This window comes from Protopterus annectens, chromosome 9.part0, assembly GCF_019279795.1.
Source record: "Protopterus annectens isolate FY-2018-M chromosome 9.part0, PAN1.0, whole genome shotgun sequence".
NCBI lineage: Eukaryota > Metazoa > Chordata > Ceratodontiformes > Protopteridae > Protopterus > Protopterus annectens.
Genome location: NC_056743.1, coordinates 462,613,985 through 462,634,608, shown reverse-complemented (window position 1 = coordinate 462,634,608; position 20,624 = coordinate 462,613,985). Strand labels below are relative to the sequence as shown.

The 20,624-nt window shown below is 42.2% G+C and overlaps 1 protein-coding gene across 2 annotated transcripts in view; it reads left to right on the top strand.

Moving 5' to 3' along the window:
- The window catches only part of GINS4 (GINS complex subunit 4), a 630,005-nt gene that overhangs the window by 145,656 nt on the left and 463,725 nt on the right, over positions 1-20,624 (top strand). For both annotated transcript variants that reach the window (XM_044083002.1, XM_044083001.1), the window contains one exon: positions 16,144-16,230. In XM_044083002.1, coding sequence (XP_043938937.1) covers positions 16,144-16,230 — 87 coding nt within the window. The remainder of the gene's footprint in view (positions 1-16,143; positions 16,231-20,624) is intronic.

The following is a 20,624-nucleotide window of genomic DNA, read 5'->3' as shown; positions in this document are numbered from 1 at the left end:
AAAAAAACAGGTCTATTTGACAAACTACTTCAAACTAATGGCCACCAAAACCCAGCTATCGGCAAGAAAAATGCTGCAAGCCTTGAGGTTCACGGCCTCATGCATTCTACTAATTCCATATGCAAGACTGCATATGAGGAAACTTCAGTGATACTGAAGTCTCTGGTGTCAACATTCTCAGGACCTGAAAACAGGGATTCCTATCATCCCTTGTCTAAGGGCAGAGTTCCTTTGGTGGGCAGAGGTATGCAACCACAACAAGGGACTTCCTTTCACTCACCCCTTGCCGCACAGACCCTGTCAACAGAAGCATCAGACTATGCATGGGGGGCTCACATGGCAGGCAAATGCATTCAAGGCAAATGGAGTCCAGGACAAATCCCCCTGCATATCCATCAAAAAGAAATGTCAGCTGTATAGAATGCTCTGACGGCCTTCAAATACCTTATCCTTCCAGGACAACTCCTGATAAAGACAGGCAACACCACAGTTACGTGGTACATAAACAAGCAGGGGGGAACTCATTCCTACCCACTCTGCAGGTTAGCCATGGGCCTGTGGAACATAGCCTTGAGCAACCAAGTGTACCTGCAAGCACAATTCCTGCCAGGCAAACAAAATTCACTGGCAAACGACAAGCAGAAATCTGCTGGACCCACACGAGTGGAATCTGGAACCCAACTCATTCAAACTTTTAATCCAGAGGTGGGGGACTCCAGAGGTGGACCTCTTTGCCTCCCCCCAAAACCATCAATTGATCAAATTTGCACCAGAAATCACACAGCCAAGCATGGAAAGTGGATGCCCTATCCTTTACATGGGAAAACCTCTCAATTTATGCCTTTTCCCCCTCTGCCCCTCCTTTCAAAAGTACTACTCAAGATCAAACAAGACAGGCCAAGGACAATCTTTATTGCCCCAGACTGGCCATGCCAGCAATGGTGCCCACTCCTACGCAGTCTGACAGCAGTGCCACCCTGACACCTACATCAGACCCCCTCCCTACTGTCCCAGCAGGAGGTACAGATTTTGCATCCACAGCTGCAAACCCTGAACCTTGCAGCCTGGCTTATCCCCTGAATACACCACCAGCAACCGTCAGCAAACAGGTGCTGGACGTCATCCTTTTGGCCAGAAGGCCTAGTACTAGGAAATCCTGTTTGGAAAAGTGGAAAAGATATTGCTCTTGGAGCCAATGTCTAGGAAAGGACACAGCCATGCCCACTTTACCTCAAATCCTAAATTACCTAGCAGAGCTACTCCACAAAGGCCTATCCTTCTCATCAATTAAAATTCATGCCTCTGCCATCTCAGCACATTACAGTACTGAGCCACCACTATTTTCTCACCCTCTCATCGAACAGTTCCCAAGAGGAGTTAACAATTTAAGGCCCCCGAGGAGAGCTCCCACCCCTGCCTGGACCTTAACTTTGTACTAGAGAAGCTCATGCTTCCCCCTTTTGAGCCTGCTGCTGCAGCAGAATTAAAATTCCTCTCTTGGAAAACAGCTTTACTTCTAGCCATCACTTCAGCAAGACGTGTGTCTGAGTTACAGGCACTAATGGCTGTGGAACCCTTCATTATTTTCCATGCGGACAGGGTTTCCCTCAGGACTAACCCATCATTTATGCCCAGGGTGGTATCCAGTGTGGCTTTAAACCAATCCATCCATTTACTAATCTTTTTCCCTAATCTTCAGAATAAAGGGGAAAGGATCTTGCACTCCTTGGACGTGCACAGACAGCTCAGGTTCTACCTTGACATGACTAAACCTTTCAGAAAAACTGACCAGCTGCTAGTCAGCTTTGCTACATGGGCAGAGGGCAAGGCCATTTCAAAGCAAACCATTTCAAATGGATAGCACACTGCATCCATTTCTGCTACAAACACCATGGAAAACCTACCCCACAAGGGATCAGAACTCATTCCACTAGGGTCACCTCAACCTCTACAGCATTTCTCAAGGGTTTCCCTACCAGGGAAATCCTAGAAGCTGCAACCTGGAGTTCTGTACATACTTTCACCAAGCATTACCACTTAACTATTTTTTTCTAAATCCAGAGCTAGATTTGCCACAGCAGTCTTACAAGGCCTGCTAGCCAGCCCCAATACTTCTTGACTGCCTCTACCCTTCCTCAGCTTTGGACATCAACCCAAGTGTGATGACTGCAACAGTGAAACACGAAGAACATAGTACATTTGTATACACTTACCATAAATTTAGATGTTCGAGTGTATTCACTGTTGCAGTCCTGGTTACCCTCCCTCCATCCCCCTGACTTTTCTGTTCTTTCCACGTATCCTCTTTTTGGCCATATCTTATGGCAATGGTATTTACTTTTTTACTGGAGGTGTTCCACACCATGTAATTGCTTCCTATTTTGGGGGCTCCTGACATCCGGGGCAAGAAAAACTGATGTAATGGCGTTGGTTGCATGTTTTATACCCATGACGACCTGACGTCATGGAAGAGGCGACAGCATCCGACACAGAAATCCCAAGACTCTGGCACTCGGGCCGACTGAGTGCTGCCTGCAGGCAGATAACCCAAGTGTGATGACTGCAACAGTGAATACACTCGAACATCTACATTTATGGTAAGTGTACACAAATGTACTTTATGGTGAGTACATACCTTCTTTTTATATGATACGTAGCATATACAGGCATATGCAGATATACCACTTTGCTAAATGCCACAATGTTTTGTTTATGCAAGTGATTGTAATATGATTTTTTTTCAGGGTAGAAAGTGCAGTCTGTGTTTGGAACGTATTTCAACTAAAAATTGTAAGCATTTCTTCATGAAAGTGCCATTTTCTGTCTCTCAAAATATGCCTGTAATAATCTCGGCACCAATAAAGGCAAAGTGACCCTTCCATCTTTGGGATAGTGCTGTTTGCAGGTATTTTCACATATAGTCACAGATGGAGTGCAGTGTTTCTCTGAGTATTTTAAAAAAAAAAAATTAAATTTTTTAGTGTTTGAGTCCACACACACACACACACACACACACACACACACACACACACACACACACACACACACACACACACTGGAGATTTGCCTTTGATCAGGAAAGGCCCTTGTCAGTTTGGAAGGAATTTCCATGCTTTGACCTTTTCTATGGTAACAGTTAAAACTGAATACCTTGTCATCTGTTCGATTTTTCACTGGGTTGATCTTAATGTCTTAAAGGCCTGCACTTGCTTTTCCAAACTGTACTGAGCAAATGTCAAGGTTTCTTTTAAATGATGTCTTAAAAAGACATAGACAATTGAGACTTGTGCAATTTTTCTATCCTCTGGTATGCAGAAGATACAAAGGTAGTGCTGTTCTCCTTTTATTCATCTCAGGGGGTGAGGTACTTGTAGCTTTATCAGGAATAGCATGGATGGCCATTAATACTAGTCTTTTTCCAGAGGAATTGAAGCTAATTTTTTGTGTTTGAACTACTGCGTGATTTGCCTACTCCACCTTCCCAAAAGATTCTTGGTGGTGGGACACAAGCAGTTTTCTTACATTTCCAGTATTTTCTACATACTTTCTGTTACTTCACTAGTGAATGTCTTCTGTAATTCTGCAAACATGGGTAATCCCAAGTGGTTTATCACATAATCAATTTAATAGCAAGATTGTTAATTCACTGTAGTGTAATTTGGGCAGGAAGGCACTTAGTCCGGTTTGTTAACTTATAGGTAGTGGCTGAAAAATGCTGATTACATTAGCCCAAGAATTAGATCTTCTAGATGCAATTAATCTGGAGTTAGACTAAGGGATCTTAATTCCTCGTATTTGGAAATGCCCTTCTGTATAGGGGAAACAGGCTGGAATTTGCAACATTTTATATATCCCTGCAGATACTCGGTAACATCAGTATATGTGAGACTGGTAAGCTACCTCTTAAATAAATTTCTTTTGTCCACAGTATGGTCTTCAACTGGCATATTATGTACATGCTGTAGTGTTATTTTCATGAGAATCTTTGTGAGGTGTCACCAGTCCTTACCAGGAGAACATTCTGTTTTTGTTATACATGGCCGTAAGGTCACAGCTGTTTTTTAGATCACTTTCAGCAATTTTACTTGTATTGGTATCTTTTACCTTGTAAAGATTAGTTTGTACCTATGCAAGTAAAAGACCTATTCCTGTTGTCTTATCTTACTTGTGAGTAGCTACATCTGTTCTTACTTGGGTTGGGATGAAGGCCCAGGTGTTGCTTTTAAGCTACCTGCTGTAGTCAGAGCATCAGTTGGCATTTCCATTTTTTTCTGCTCCTTTTGATTGACCTTATAGGTTCATAGGTGTGTACTAGGCTAATGGCCCTGGAGCTTTTACAAGCCTAGCCCATAGGATTACCCCGGCATCGTGCCACCCGACATTAGTTCCCAGTGACTCTGTCGAGTAGAGCCACTGGAGTGATCCCCAAGGTGAATTTTCTATTTCCCATCCACTCAAGATTTCTCTTGAATAGGGCCAGTGAGGACCTCTGCTTGACATGTATGGGAAGTCTATTCCATAGCATGGGCAGTCTCTGGGTTATGAACCTGTCTCTCCAGCATGTTCTGTTGATTGTGGTAATGAGGTTGAGGTCTCTGGAGCGTGTGGTGCGGAGGGATTGGGATTTCTTTAGATGTAGCATTTCTAACAGAGCTGGGTCAGACGTGGCTTTGTAAGTCAAGCAGAGATCGCCTCTAAGTAGGCGATATGAAACAGAGAATAGTTGGAGTTTTTTTGAGTCTGTCCATATAGGACAAGTGTTTAAGGCCTAGGATCCTCTTTGTGAGGTACTTTTGCAGCCTCTCCAGTTATTGGCAGGTGTCTCGTGAGGTACATGCCAAATGGGGCATTGTACTCCATGACTGAACTAATGAGAGAAGAGTAGAGGGAGACAATGAAATCTTTCTTCCAGGATGCAAAACCCTTAGTAATGAGATGTGCCACATAGAAGGACTTTCTGACCACAGTGGCAATGTGGTGGTCAAAAGAGAAGTTGCTGTCAAGCTGTGTTCCCAGACCTCTTATAACGCCTTCTGTGTTCAGTGGGCTACCATCGATGTGATAATTCAAGGGAACCAGGTTTTTCTCAAGGGGGATGACGCATTTTTTGGTATTGAGCTTAAGGCCATGGTGCTGACACCAGTCGTTGGTTTCGATGAGACCTTTCTGTAGGATGTCAACATCACTTGGGGAGTTAATAATAACTCCCAACTTTGTAATCGTCTGCAAACTTTGTCGGCTAGAGTCCCTTTGTGTTGGCCTGGACTTCAGAGAAGTAGATACCAAACTTCTAACAGGTACAAGCAAGCAAAATTTGAGGGTAATGCTACTCAATGTTAGAAGTCTAAACCTCAAAATGCATTCACTCGAGGCACTCCTTAAAATGGAGAACATCTACTTCTGTGCAGTGACCGAGACCTGGTTCAAGGCTCCAGAGAGCACCCCTGCATTACCAGGCTATAATTCATACAACACCTTTCGGCCACCTAACCTGGACCAAAACAGTAAAGGCGGAGGCGTGTCCATATTCACTAAGGATAGCCATACCTCCAGGGTAGATGCTTAGCATAATGCATCCAAGATTATCCAAGTGCAGTTAACTCTGGGCAAGACCGCACTCCAAATTGTAACTTGCTACAGATCGCCCCACCATGCCCCAGGATTCCCACTCCTCATTTCTTGATTCACTGGAAAATATTAGGGTATAACCTAACACCCTCATAATGGGCGATTTCAACTACCCCACCATTAACTGGGAAAACTACTCATGTACCAACTCTTTTGCTCAACGTTTTCTGGATTTCATAAATTCCAATGCCTTGGATCAACTTATCCACACCAGGGGGCAGCAATATCCTAGACCTGGTCATTATCAACATGGGCGACTGGTGTTCCACACCAGAGGTCAGTTCCTTGTTGGTCAGATCCAACCACAAGCTAATCACCCTAGAGATCCACATCCCGCCCCCACCCCCATTAGGGAAACCACCGTAAAAAATTTTGCCAAAGCCAACTTCACGCTTCTTAAGACAGAAGTGGCAAACTTCACGACACCCATGCAGACGGACAATAGAGGTATGGCTGCTGAATCCTACACAAATGCACTTTATAAGCACTTACACGAATGCATGGATTGTGCTATCCCTAACAGAACCAAGATGCTATCCTCCAAAAAAAAGGAAGCCAATCTTGTGGTCCCCTGCCATAAACAAACTCTACAACAGAAAAAAGAAACTGTTGCAAAAAAGAGTAAAATCCCATGATTGGAGGAACTCCGTGGTCAGCCTCAGTAAGAAGCTGAGATCCCTCATAAAATCCTCCAAAGCTAGTTACGAAAACAAAATCGCCACTTATTCTAAAGACAACCACAAAACATTCTATAGCTATGTCAAGAACCTCAATGGCAACACTCAGATCTGCTCTGAGTTACAGCACAATGGCACTAAATATACAGAACCAACTGATATTGCCAACATCCTGGCAGATAGGTTCAGTGCTAACTGTACCCCTCTCACCCCCTAAAGGGCCCATTTCTATACCGGAAGAATGCAAAGCTCCTGTAATCATGGCTGCACAGGTAAAAAACACACTCTCCAAACTCAAGAACACAGCATCCCAGGCTGTGTTCTGCACAAACTGCAGAATGAACTGGCACCCCACCTAAGCACATGTTCAATCATAGCCTCATGTCAGACTTTGTGCCCACTGAATGGTGCACAGCGACTGTTATCCCACTCCACAAAGGGGGAGCCACCACAGACCCCAGGAACTACCCCCCCATTAGCCTAATGAGCCTGGTCTGCAAGGCCATGGAACGTATCATCATGGAACTTATAAACAAAGGTATTGGTAATCACCAAACTCTGGACCCTACCCAGTTCGGGTTTGTAAAAGGCAGATCATGTCTCCTAAACCTGATAGACTTCTTTGAAGCAGTCACCAAAGCCGTAGACGAGGGTAAGGTGGTTCACACAGCCTAACTAGATCTCGCGAAGGCTTTTGACATCATCCCCCACTCTGGAATTATAGATAAACTCACCAAAGTAGGTATAAATCCCTATGTCACAAGATGGGTTGCCAACTGGCTCACTGACAGAAGCCGCACTGTGAAAAGTAGCAGACTGCAAATCCGACTTCAGACCAGTGACAAGTGGAGTACCGCAGGGTTCAGTCCTGGGTCCTCTCCTGTTTGGTGTCTACTTTTCTGAAGTACAGGCTAATGCAGAAGGTCTTTGGGTAATGAAGTTCGCAGATGACTACAAACTAGGAGCCATAATCGAAACGCCTAACGATGTGGACATCCTATAAAAGGGCCTCACTGAGACAGATGCCTGGTGTCAAACCATGGCTTCTCCAGCTCAATGCCAAAAAGTACATTGTCATCCCCTTTGGTAAAAACTCTGTACCCATGAGCTACCACATAGGTGGTGGTCTACCCAACACCTAAAGTGTGATGGACCTTGGGACACAGTTGGACAGTAGTCTCTCCTTTGATAATCACATCGCCACAGTAGTCAGGAAATCCTTCTACATGGCACACACCATCACAAAAGGTTTCTTATCCAGGAAAAAAGAGGTCATTGTTCCCCTCTACTCGTCACTCATTAGACCCATTATAGAGTACACCACCCATTTTGGTATGTACCTCACAAGACATCTACAACAGGAAAGGCCACAGCAATACCTCACAAAGAGGATTACCAGCCTCAAACAGTTTACCTACACAGACAGTCTTAAAAAAACTCCAGTTTTACTCCATCGCATATCGCCTACTCAGAGGCGATCTCTGCCCAACATAAAAAGCTATGTCAAACCCAGAGTTGTTGGACATGCTCCACTTAAAGAAATCCCAATCTGTCCGAGCTACACGCTCTAGGGACCTAAACCTTGTCACCACAATAAACAGAACATGCTGGAGGGATAGATTCCTGTCCCAGAGACTTCCCATACTCTGGAACAGACTACCTATCTATATCAAACAAAGCTCCTCATTAGCACTCTTCAAGAAAAATATTGATGATTGGATGGGAAATGGGAAATTCACCCCGGGGATCACCTCTGTGAGTCTGCTTGACAGGGGCACAGGAAATAATTTTCTTGGGTGGCGAAAGCCAGGGTACCTTTTTGGCTAGGCTTATATAGGCCCTAGGGCCAATAGCCTAGTACCTACCTATAAATCTATGAACAGGAGAGGACTCAGGACCGAACCTATGGGACTCCACTCGTGACTGGTTGGCAGTCTGACTTGGAGTTGGCTACTTTCACACTCGAGTTCTGTCTTTGAGCCAGTTTGCAACCCACCTAGTGATTCATAGGGGTTGATGCCTAGCCTAGTGAGGTTTTCTATGATTCCTGAGTGGGGAATGGTATCAAAGGTCTTGGCCAGATCAAGGTACGCTGTATGAACCACCTTGTCTTCATCCACAGCTCTGGTGACTGACATAAAGAAGTTGACCAGGTATGATCTACCCTTCACAATACCAAACTGTGTAGGATCCAGAGTTTGGAGATTCCCTATATCTTTGTTTATGTCCATGATGATGCGTTCCATAGCTTTGCATATCAGACTCGTCAGGCTAATGGGGGCGATAATTCCCAGGGTCTGTAGTCGCCCATCCTTTGTGGAGAGGGATGACTGTTGCAGTGCGCCATTCGGTAGGGGCAAAGTCTGAGGTGAAGCTATGATTAAACAGGGCAAACAGGTGACGTGCCAGTTCACTCTGTAGTTCATGTAGAACACAGCCAGGGATACTGTCAGGTCCCATAAAAGTGTATTAATCTGTGCAGTAGTAATACTGGGTGCCTGGCAATTTGCTGTTATTGTGATTGGTCCTTTTGGAGGGGGGGGGGTAAAGTTGGCACTGAATCTGTCTGCTAGTATATTGGCAATATCTATTGGTTCAGTATACGAGGTACCATTGTGCAGTAGCTCAGAGGAAATCTGGGTATTGCCGTGGAGACTCTTTACATAACTATAGAAGGCCTTGTGGTTGTCTTTACTATCTGCTGCAGTTTCTGTTTTCATAGCTAGCTTTAGAGGTTTTGATGAGGGATTTCAACTGTTTGTTGCGGCTGATAAGGGAGTTTTCCCGTCTTGGGACTTCACCTTATTCCGCATCAGTTTCCTCCTTCTGTTGTAGACTTTTTTTATGGCAGGGGACCACCATATTGGCTTCCTTTTTTGGAGGAGAGCATTTTGGTTCTATTGGGTATGGCTAAATCCATGCATTTGTGTTCGTACAGTGCATTGGTGTATGATTCAGAGGTCATGCAACTATTCTCCATTTGCATTAGGTAGCCAACTCTGCTTTTAGGAGCCCATAGTTAGCTTTGGAGAAGTTTTTCATGGTGGTTACCTTGGTGGGGGGTGTCCGGGGGGGGGGGTGGATTTCCAAGGTGATTAGTTTGTGGTTGGATCTAACCAGGGAGGAGTTGACTATTGGTGTAAAGCAACGCTCACCCATTTTAGTAAAGACTAGGTCAAGGATGTTGCTACCTCTAGTGGGGGTAAGAATGAGCTAGTCCTGGGTATTAGAATTAATGAATTCCAGGAAATGTTGGGCAAGTGTATTGGTACACGAGTAGTTTTCCCAGTTAATAGAAGGGTAGTTGAAGTTGCCTAGTATGAGAGTGTTAGGTTGGACCCTAATATTCTCCTGGGTGCTTAGGAACGTGGAGTGAGAGTCTTTGGACATGGTTGGGTACCTGTAGCAGTAGTTGAATTGCTGTCTTACCCAATGTTAGCTGCACCTGAAGTATCTCAGATGTGTTATGTTGGGCTTACCAGTCTGGAGGTGTGCGCATCCTTTATGAATATGGAAACACCACCGCCTTTGGAGCTTCGGTTCAAGTTCCGGGGCCGAAAGGTATAGAATGAGTTATAGCCTAGTAGTGCAGGGGTACTTTCTGCTCCCTTGAACCAGGTCTCTGTTACAGCATAAATGACTATGTTCTCCATTTTAAAGAGTACGTCGAGCAAGTGCATTTTGAGATTTAGACTTCTAGCATTGAGCAGTATGATTTTCAGATTGCATTTGTTTGTAGCTATTACGGTGGTAATTTGTAGTCTTTGGAACACAGCCTAAAAAAGACACTAGGGGTGGCAAGAGGCTTGGCCAGTATCTGGAAGTCCAGGGGTGGCAGATGCAGGCTTCTCTGGCAAAGCATTGATTTCCATCAATCATGTCATCCCAGGCAGACAGATACTTTACCCCTTAGAATGACTCCAGAAACTTATCCAATTGTTGAAATCAATAATTTTCTGCTTGTACTGTGGTATCATTGTGGATGATAGTAGGATGCTGCTCAGGGCTAGGGTCATACCCACCTGGGCTACATAATCCGAGAGCTCCTCCATGCCTGTTTTCATGTAGTCCAGGGAGGTACGTCTCAGGTCATTCACACCCACATGTACAATGACAGAGTCATATTTGTACCTGTTGTTGAGGAACCCGAGTGTGTGCTTTGTGGTCGATCCTGGCGCGTGACAGGCAGCTGACTGTTAGATCTCCTTATTCAGCCTAGTGAGTGGGACATCAGTGTGTCTCACTATCGAGTCACCTATGACTAGTGTCTTGGGCATGATGTTTGCCTTAGGGGCTTTGGTTCAGTGGCACACTGTTTAGGAGAATTATGTCTCGTGATTAGTGTTGTGTTGTCGTGGTCGAGTGTGTTTCTGCCTTGGAGGTCTCTGCTGTTTGGATAGATTTTTATTGAGAGCCTCCGTGAAGGTGGTTGTGTGATTTGTGTTTTTATGTGAAGGTATTGCTGGTGTGTGTTCTGGAGGGCTGTGTGTTCCATGTGGTGTGGTTCAAGTGTTGACCTTCTCCTTTTGACCGGCTATTCCGGTCTTGGCTGGAGAGTGCGTGGTTTCCAGTTTGTATATATAAGTGCATCTCTCGCAAGTCTGAGTGTTGGGAGGTAAGAGGAGAGGGTTGTTCGTGTACATGAGGTTGTTGCTACATTGCTTCAGGATGCCCAAGTTCACAAAGTTAATAGGAGAAAGCACAAGGAACTGACCTTTAGACATGCCTGGAGGGGTGGGCATTAATAATAAGTAGTGGAGCTGTTTCCTTGTAGAACGTTTAGTGCTGGTAGCACTTTTGTGTTCTACAATAATTGCTACAAGATATCTGGTAAAGTGCTAAACTAATAAGCTAGTAAAAGTGCAGGAGAGGAGAGAACTGGCAGATCTAAAGGAAAAATTGAAGAGCAGACTTTGGCACCGCTCAGAAGCTTACAAACAGTCCTGGATACAGCAAATCTGTATCTCGACTAGAATAGTAACAGGAAAGGCGGGAAACAAGCACAGACACGGACCTTTAAACCAGAAAGTTGAAAGAGATGGAAAAACTGCCCAAACAGCTAATAAGTTACAATGTCTGGGCCAGAAACCGCTCCTCCTGTGGTAGATAGGCTACCTAGTGCTTACCACTCCCACTGATAAGCTAGAAGGCTTCCCTCCAACACAGAAAGGCTTGGGGGCTAAGAAGCTTACCAACAGTCCTGGATGCAGCAAATCTGTATCTGGACTAGACTAGTTACAGGGAAGTTTGGAAACAAGCTTAGAATTATTTTTCCAGAAAGCATCTAAAACAGCACTAAAGACAATTAAAGGTTAAGAACCTAAGTGGGTTAGCCTTCTCAGATGTTCACTTAGTATTAGGTAGAATGAACACTAGAATGGGAGAAGTGTCCCAGATCAAATTTACAGTAGGGGCGGGCAACTGCAAAGCCACCAACTGTAACACCATCACTGGAATAGGATGAATGGGAGGGAGAAAATCCGTTTCAGAACAGATCAGAAAACAGAAAACAATACTAGCAAATATATAAATACTAGCAAATATATAAATATTTCAGTCAAGCAAAAATTAAGACAGTGCAGAACTCTGAAAAGTTAGTGCCAAAAAATATACTCATCAGCACTATATTTCCAAAGTGTTTGAGAAGCACTCTTCAGTCAGAACTCAAGGAGACTCTAACAGTGGTACCTTTGATTATTTTTTCCATTGAACTGTTAAGTGGCTGATCTCTAGTATTATTCAACTAATTGCAGTCTCTTCAGACTTCTTGGATGGTGTAGTAATTTTTTATAGTTTTCAAATAAACCTACTTGACACAGAAAGATAAGTAGAAATGCTCTTCTGTTTAGGTGTCGAGGGGTAGATCATTCACTTTTCCACTTATCAAATTCTTAAGAAATTTTCACTTTGATTCAGGTTACACCAAGTTCCTCCGCTATACGGGATTTCCAATGAAGGCAGTCCCACTGGTACAAAACGTAATGGCAGAACAACGAAAAACTGTTCAGTCCACGACCAAATAACAGTTGTAAAATAATGGTTTATTAATTAATTCTTAAAACAACCAATTCATTAAGCGCTTTCATTTCCTCTCTGGAAACTTCATCAGAATGCATTGTACTTGTATGCGGACATTTTTATATATTAACTGCAGATTCATTTGAATAATCAAGTAATCACATAATCAATTCAAAGGTCACTGTTGCTTTTTTAAGATACAGTACAAGATATTGAAGTGCCTTCAAGTATGTATATAAGAAAATGTGTCTAAAAACATCATCATTAAAAAACAAATATGTAACATGTAACATCATTAAAAATGTAACATCATTAAAAAATGTTCCATAATGCCAAATGCCACTAACTGTGGATATGCATATTTCAGCCTTGTTATGACCTCCACATCACAAGCAGAGTGTAAAAACACTTCAGTATAAAAACACTTTGGTATGAAAATCCCTCCATATAGCTTTGTAAAAACTTTATATATATATATAAATATGTATAATACATATGCATGTGTATGTGTATATGTAATCTATTTATTTGGGTTCACAATCCATATATAATATGTATTATGTACCTAAACACTACATTAGTACCTAAAAATTTTCTAAATATAAAGTGCAACGTTAATACAAAATTAACATATTTTAATTTAATTCATCTGGTGTGACCAAAAGTATACTAACAATACTGTTCATATTCTCAGTTTCTAGTATGTATTTTATACCTTAATCATATTTCTTTTCCTACTGTTATTTTTTACCTTATTGGCTCTTAATGCTGGTAACAATGATACATAATCATTCATTCCAGGGGGTGTATTGGAATTCAGTCGCAATTGCCAGATTAACTCCCTGTAACACAACTTATTTTCCCAATCTCCTCCTCTACTATCCCTAGGTAACATTTCTAAAATCCAAAATTTGAAATTGGCTTCCGTGCATACCAAGGTATGTCTATAAAGTGCATTTCTGTCTCTTTTCCTGTTAACATCATACATATGTTCATAAATCCTCTGTCACAGATGTCTTTCCGTCTTCCCTACATAATAAGCCCAGCAGAAGGTACAATAGGCTAAATACGCAATCCCCCTTGTATAACAAGTATGATGTTTACTCTTAAGAATTATTGGGATGGTGGGTATCAATAGATCTCATGTATTCGCTACAAATGTACATTGGGAACATCTTCCACATCGGAAAGTTCCCTTTTTCTTACTCATTTCTTCACCCTTCTCCTGCTTAGTTTTCTCAAAAACATTTTTGAGGTTAAGACCCCTTCTAAAACTGTAACACAAATGCCTATTAAATATTTCTAGCTTATTAGGCATACTCTTAAAAATATCCCACGTCTTATCAAGAAATATGATTAAGGTATAAAATACATACTAGAAACTGAGAATATAAACAGTATTGTTAGTATACTTTTGGTCACACCAGATGAATTAAATTAAAATATGTTAATTTTGTATTCATGTTGCACTTTATATTTAGAAAATTTTTAGGTACTAATGTAGTATTTAGGTATATAATACATATTTTATATGGATTATGAACCCAAATAAATAGATTACATATACACATACACATGCATATATATTATACATATATATATATATATATATATATATATATATAAAGTTTTTACGAAGCTATACGGAGGGATTTTCGTACCAAAGTGTGTTTATACTGAAGTGTTTTTACACTCTGTTTGTGATGTGGAGGTCATAAAAAGGCTGAAATATGCATATCCACAGTTAGTGGCATTTGGCATTATGGAACATTTTTTAATGATGTTACATTTTTTAATGATGTTACATGTTTACATATTTGTTTTTTAATGGTGTTACAGTTTTTAGACACATTTTCTTATATACATACTTGAAGGCACTTTAATATCTTGTACTGTATGCAACAGTGACCTTTGAATTGATTATTTGATTACTTGATTATTCAATTGAATCTGCAGTTAATATATAAAAATGTCCGCATACAAGTATGATGCATTCTGATGAAGTTTCCAGAGAGGAAATGAAAGCGCTTAATGAATTGGTTGTTTTAAGAATTAATTAATAAACCATTATTTTACTACTATTATTTGGTCATGGACTGAACAGTTTTTCGTTCTGCCATTACGTTTTGTACCAGTGGGACTGCCTTCATTGGAAATCCTGTATAGCGGAGGAACTTGGTGTTACTAGTTTTGTTTTTCTCCATTTTTTTCCATTTGTTTTGTGTTACTTTGATTCAGGTTGTTTAGCAGGCATTTTTAATTTTCATATTGCCCAGGATTCTCTCTTGGATAACTTTTATCTCCCTCTGATACTTATTTTTGTTGAACAAGCTCACATTACCCCTAAGCTGGAGTTGTTACATGTCTTAGAAGGTAGTTACTTTTACCCAGAAAAATATCAGAGGTTCAAACCTAATGGTTTCTTCTCGGGTAAAGTCTTTCAAAAGGATATTATTTTTCTGAACAAATCCATAATTTGTTACGCACATCACAGCATATGAGTCAAGTGCTGCAGTGTATTTTCCTACTTGCCCTTCCTTAATTTTTGGAAATATTTTTTAATAAAAAGCTTCATAAATTTTTTAGTGAACCTTGGCCCCCAAAAATGTAGCTTCTCCAGTTATGACATTGCCATAGGGTAACTAACTTGTGCTAAGTCTATAGACTTAAATGGGACACATTTGCGCATGCGTAGGGTGTACCCATTAAAGTCTGGCTGCAGCAGATGTTTTTCTCTGCCTGTATCACTTGAAGTGAAAGTTCCCTGTTTGTCCATAGTGATGTGGGTGCAAGGTATCCACATATTACGAAATGTTTGGGAATTTATGCATGTCATGCTGTGGTACAAAGGTAAGTTTTAGAATGTGGGCAAATCACTTTAAGGTAGACAGTTAATCGAACATTTCAATCTATTCATCTTCTTGCCAGTCAAAGACGACAGCTTATACATACCACAGAAGTTCACAAGCAATTTAGGGAAATCTGATCTGTAGACAAGACAAAAAAATGGATAACCTATTTGCAAGGGTAGAGACAACAAGAAAGTTGATGAATTGTAACTTGAATTTTTTTTTTGTAATGACAAATAGACAAAAAACTCTTGGATGTTTCCGGGCAGTCTGTAGCAGGGTAATCCTTTGTTCCATTAACTTCTTCCATAATGCTTCCTTGGATGATGATTGTTAAATATCTACCTGATTCTCTGTTTCTAACTTTACAAATCGCCTATGGATTGGATGTGACTTAGAAATGCTTATCCACCTTTTGAGGACTATTGTGACCTATGGCATGTTTCCACAGGGCATCCTCCTAAGAGGGTATAGTTAGGGACTCTATCCTAACAGTACTGCACCCAGAGTTATCTGAATTTATTTGGCTACTCACCATAGAGCTGGATTTCTGCAAACTGGCTCTGGAAGCATTTTATTTTCTGTCCACATTGTAGTTCTTTTCTATAGAATTGACTTTTTGTAATAGCCTTTTGGGTAGTCAAGAACTACTGGCTTCTGTAAGGGATGGGCATTTTGGGAGTGTAGAGGTGGAGTCTACAGAACGGGAGCATCTAACAGCTGTGCAGCCAAGAGCTGCTTTTCACAGCACCAGCGTTATAGTGAAAGGATACTATTTTTGTTTGGTTGCAAAGTTGTTCATTAATACCGTTATGAAACTCTCTTCCACTGAGCAATAATTAATTTGTTTTGTTCCCCAACAATGTATCTGTGTTAATTTCTCATCATTTGTGCCTGTCACGGGATATGTTCTATTAACTTCTGAAGACTAGAGCAGAGCCACTTCATGATATAATTTTTTTTTTTTCTAGGCTTGGTTGAATGAAAAGTTTGCTCCTGATCTGCTGGAGAACAAATCAGAAATTGTAGAATGTGTCATGGAACAACTGAATCACATGGTAATGTGAAAACGAGGGAAGCAGTACTGTTGACCTTGATACTACTCTCTCTCAACTGTCCCTGATTATGTCTCGCATTTGTATCTGTTGTAGAATTTGAGATATTGTGACAAAATGGTGAGGATTAAAGCCATTGCATGTCGTCATCTTCTATGGTTGCAGACTTCATTTTCTTAAGAAAATGCATATTAACAGAGTCTTGTTCTGCTACTAAGTGAATGGTGTGTGATCTTTAGAAAGTGTCACAGATTTTAGGGTAGTATGTCCCAGATTTTTGGCTTTGTTCCTGATTCTGCAGGTAACACATTGGGAGATGTGGTCATACAGTGCCTGGTGCCACAAAAACAATTGTAATTTAGGATGCATTCTTGCATCTACACGAAAATCAGAAGTTTAAAATATTCATCTGTGCATGTTCCAAGTTGGACTTTGTGCATTATAAAAATAGTTGAAACATTGTCAAGAATGATCATTTCAGATAATGCAGTAACTGTTAAATGGCAATGATCCTTTCCCATCTGAATGATTGGTCTCTGAGATAACTGCATGTAAACAGTGCCAGCATGCAGTTTCTCCTTTGGGGTTGTGTTGAGACTAGCAGCCTTTGTACTTTAATTGTCTTGTGTGTACTTCTCTGTATTGCCTTTATTCCGGTATGTTTGAAACCAACTTCTGTAAAAGAATGAATGGAATATCAATAGGTGCACGTATAAATCAGTACTTAAATATGAAGAAGTGCTACATCTCAGCAGTGGGACAAGGCCTGAGACTCTTCCGCAAAAATGCAGGAGGGTGTCTGAGCCAGAATTGTCCTCTTTGTTTTACTCTTTGCTAAGTTTCCACCAAGAGAGCATAGCAAGTGATTGTGTAAAAGGAAACTAGCAGAATGCTCAAGTAATTTTCCCAATCCAGATACCGATGTAGGTAAGAGTGATTCTCTAGATGTTCATCATTAGATTACTGTTGCAGTCTGTTAAGGAAAGATCCTGCCAATGACCAGACCTTCCGCCATCTTCCCAAAGCGTTAGGGCACCATCCATTCGTATGTACGACCATTAGAGCTCAACAGTGAGCTTACATAAAAATAGACATATGACTGTCAATATACAGAACTTTCTTGACGTTGAAGCAACCTGCAAGTCTCTCTCTATGACTTCCTAGGTTCAGAGGTCAGCTAGTTATCACAAAGTAAGCAGATAATTACCCCTTTGAAGACCAAGTTTCAATTTGTGGGAGAAAATTTACATCTATTCTGTGAGCATATATGTGTAGGAGAAAGAAGTTTTCGTGTGGATGACAGATATCATACAAAGTTCATCAAACACCTTGTCTTTTCTGTCTACGAAAAAACATGTCATTAAGGCTTGTTCACATTGTTTCTCCTTTACTGCTAAGACTATAAGATCCAGTAATAGTGCCCTTTTACTGATGTAATAAACCAAAAAATTGAAAGATCTTGCAGGCAGCATCATAGACCAGGGTTATGACTCCTTGGACATTTTCCCTTTTCTCCCCATGAAGAAAAAAATTACCAGGGAGGTTTTTGCTTCCTTCCTTTTTTCCTATTTGTCTTGGGCTTCAGTGGGCGACTCTAACATGGCCATATTGAAGCCCCTGGTTCATCTTCTGGTCCCTTCCCTCTTGACCCCCTCTGGTGTTGCCCCTTGTGAAGGCACTAAAAGCTGAGAGATTGGCATGTCTTTCAAGACTGCTCCTATGTCCACTACAGGAGGTGGAGGAGGAGAATCACTTCTGCCAGCATTTAAGTAGGAGGGATCAGCCCTCCACTTCCTGGGGAGTTGATGTCAGGCTGTCAAATGTCAAGGCACTGAGGGGAGTCAAAGTCATCCTTACAGCCATGTTGAAGAATCAGATTCCTGGAGGATTACCAGAAGTTTGAGTGTTTTCTATAGACACTTCCAGTAAAAGGAAGCATAAACTCAAGTGACATCTGCAGTAATGTTCCCTTCAGCTAAAGGGTGAAAGAGGATTGGTTGGTATTGGCCAAAGGCTTATTCGGAGCCTTTCAGTGACTGCAGTCGGGCACTTCCCTCTTTCTAAAAAGGAGAAGTTGGGCTTAGACTATGGATGTCCTTTGCCCAGCCTTTTCTTTAAAATCTACCGTAAGTTTCTGTTCTAAATTTAAAAAAAAAAAAGTATTTTTATTGTAGCTTTCTACTGCGTTTGTCTTTGCATCTTTTTTGTCTCCTATCTTTCCTTTATGCTTTCCTTTACTATGTCTAAAAAATGCACTTCCTGTGAGCGCAAGATTCCTGTATCTAATGCCCAAAAGGAGTTTGTATATTGTTTGGGTCCTGCCCAGTTTAAGCAGGCTTGTTCCATCTACAAGGCCTTCCTCCTCTGGCCCATTGCAGATGGAAGAAACAAAATGGTCCTTCTAGGCCTTATTCCTCCTCCTTCTCCAGCTGTTCCTTCTGTCTCAGGGGCTCCAACCCCCACTGAAAAGTTAAAGGAGGCCAGGGACCCTAAGAAACAGTCCCCAAACACCTCCGTCTTAGTTTTGCCGGAGTCTCCTAAAAAGGTCCCGAGAACCTTGGAGAAGAGTCCATCATCTCCAGTCTCAGCAACTAACCTTCCGCCCTGTACCCCAGTCACCTCTTTGGGGCCAGAACTTGTGCTACTCAGCACGTCTCCTCAAGAGACCTCTCCCAGACATCCCTCCAGGCCATCCTCGGTTTCCTCTTCCATCAGGTCCTCTCTGAGCCTGTCTGAGAATGAGATGGACAGGCTGATGTGGAAGTTTTGCTGTATGCAGATTTAGATGGGGGGGTGGGGTCATTCCAGCTCCATCCCCTATGGGATCTGCAAGCAAAGCTTCCCCTTGCAAAATAGTATCTCCTCCGATCTGGCCTGCTGCTTTGGAGCTCCTGGATCTGTCAGATCCAGGGGCCGGTTTGTTGGGTCCGATAGTTTTTATTTCTTAGAGCGTGACTGCTTTCTTGACTCACTCTGTTCCAACCTGCTTCAGGGCCAAGCACGTCTCAGAGCCAAAGCCTCGACATGGAGTCCGGGGGATGACTTTGACTCCCCTCAGTGCCTTGGCATTTGACAGCCTGACATCAACTCCCCAGGAAGCGGAGGGCTGCTGGTGACTGCGGACTGTCCTGTTCCTGACCCTTCGGGCAGTGGAGGCTTCCTCGGGACTCCGGGAGTCCTTTAGCCTTCAAGGTGGTGGAGAGGGTTCTCTCCGCTCCTAGGAGACTTCCAGCTCCTACTGTATCGGATCTACCCCTTCTCCTCCTTAGCCCTGCATCAGTGACCTCACTTCTGCCACCGGGGCAGCCGGCCTATTAGGGCCGCCAGTCTTTTCCACTTGTGGAAGCCCAGACTTCTTCTGATACCTTCCCAGAGCACCCCACAGAGGAGGCTCCTCATTAGAAAAAGTGCAAAAGGAGGCACCTAGATTCCTCAGAGGAATCTCTCATGACAGACACGGACTTCGATGAAGGGGGGGTCCAGTAGATCTTCACCTGTTGTCTCCTTTGGAGACCTTTTTGAAATCCTTTGTCAGAGAGGTGGCTAATTGGCCCCAAACCCCACCCTGGAGGAGTCTGTGTTTCTGGAGGCTTTTGGGACCGGTCCATCTGCATCCTGGGTGTCCTGTCCTGCAGATCCCTAGTGGACCCAGTGTCTGCAAGGCATGAAAAGAACCATATGCTGCAAAGCCGATACCAAAAAAAACTGGCAAAATTCGCAGTGCCCCTCAGGATAAACCCCACTGGACGAAGGGTATTCCACTAGATGCAAAAGAAAGAATAACTAGCTTACACCGTTGCATAAAAGCTTTAATTCACAAACAGCAACCAAAACATAAGAGTGCTTTCACTCCAACACTAGGTGCTTCATCACATCTCTCACAATCAAGTAAAAACAGCCTTTATATATAAAAGACAATTAAGCAAATTAGGCAAGTACAAATTAAAATCACTGCCTCAACCCATGTAATCTTAACACCGGTTTCAAGAGAATATGATCATTTAACCCCTTTACCCATACTAGCCTGTAGCTCAAATATCCATCTGATTTCTGCACAGTCAGTTCATTATGAATGTCACCACCTCTGTTGGTTCTTACTATAACTGTAAGACAGAAAACTTAAAACAATGCGAACTGACACACTGCAAAGCATGTCTTTCATTTGGATTTACTTATTTTGTGCTTAACCAGCTGTAGCCATAGTCCTTGATGTTTGCTGCTTGTTGCTCCAGTAAATGTCATGGTGGTTGTGCTGGTCACCAATAAAGTACTTGCCCAGGAAAGCTCTACTGTCCATCCCCCTAACAGGGAGACTAAGGCTATGGACAGACTTGGAAAAAGAGTCTACGCTTCTTCCACATTTCCCCTCAGAGCATTGAACTACCTCTCCCACTTTG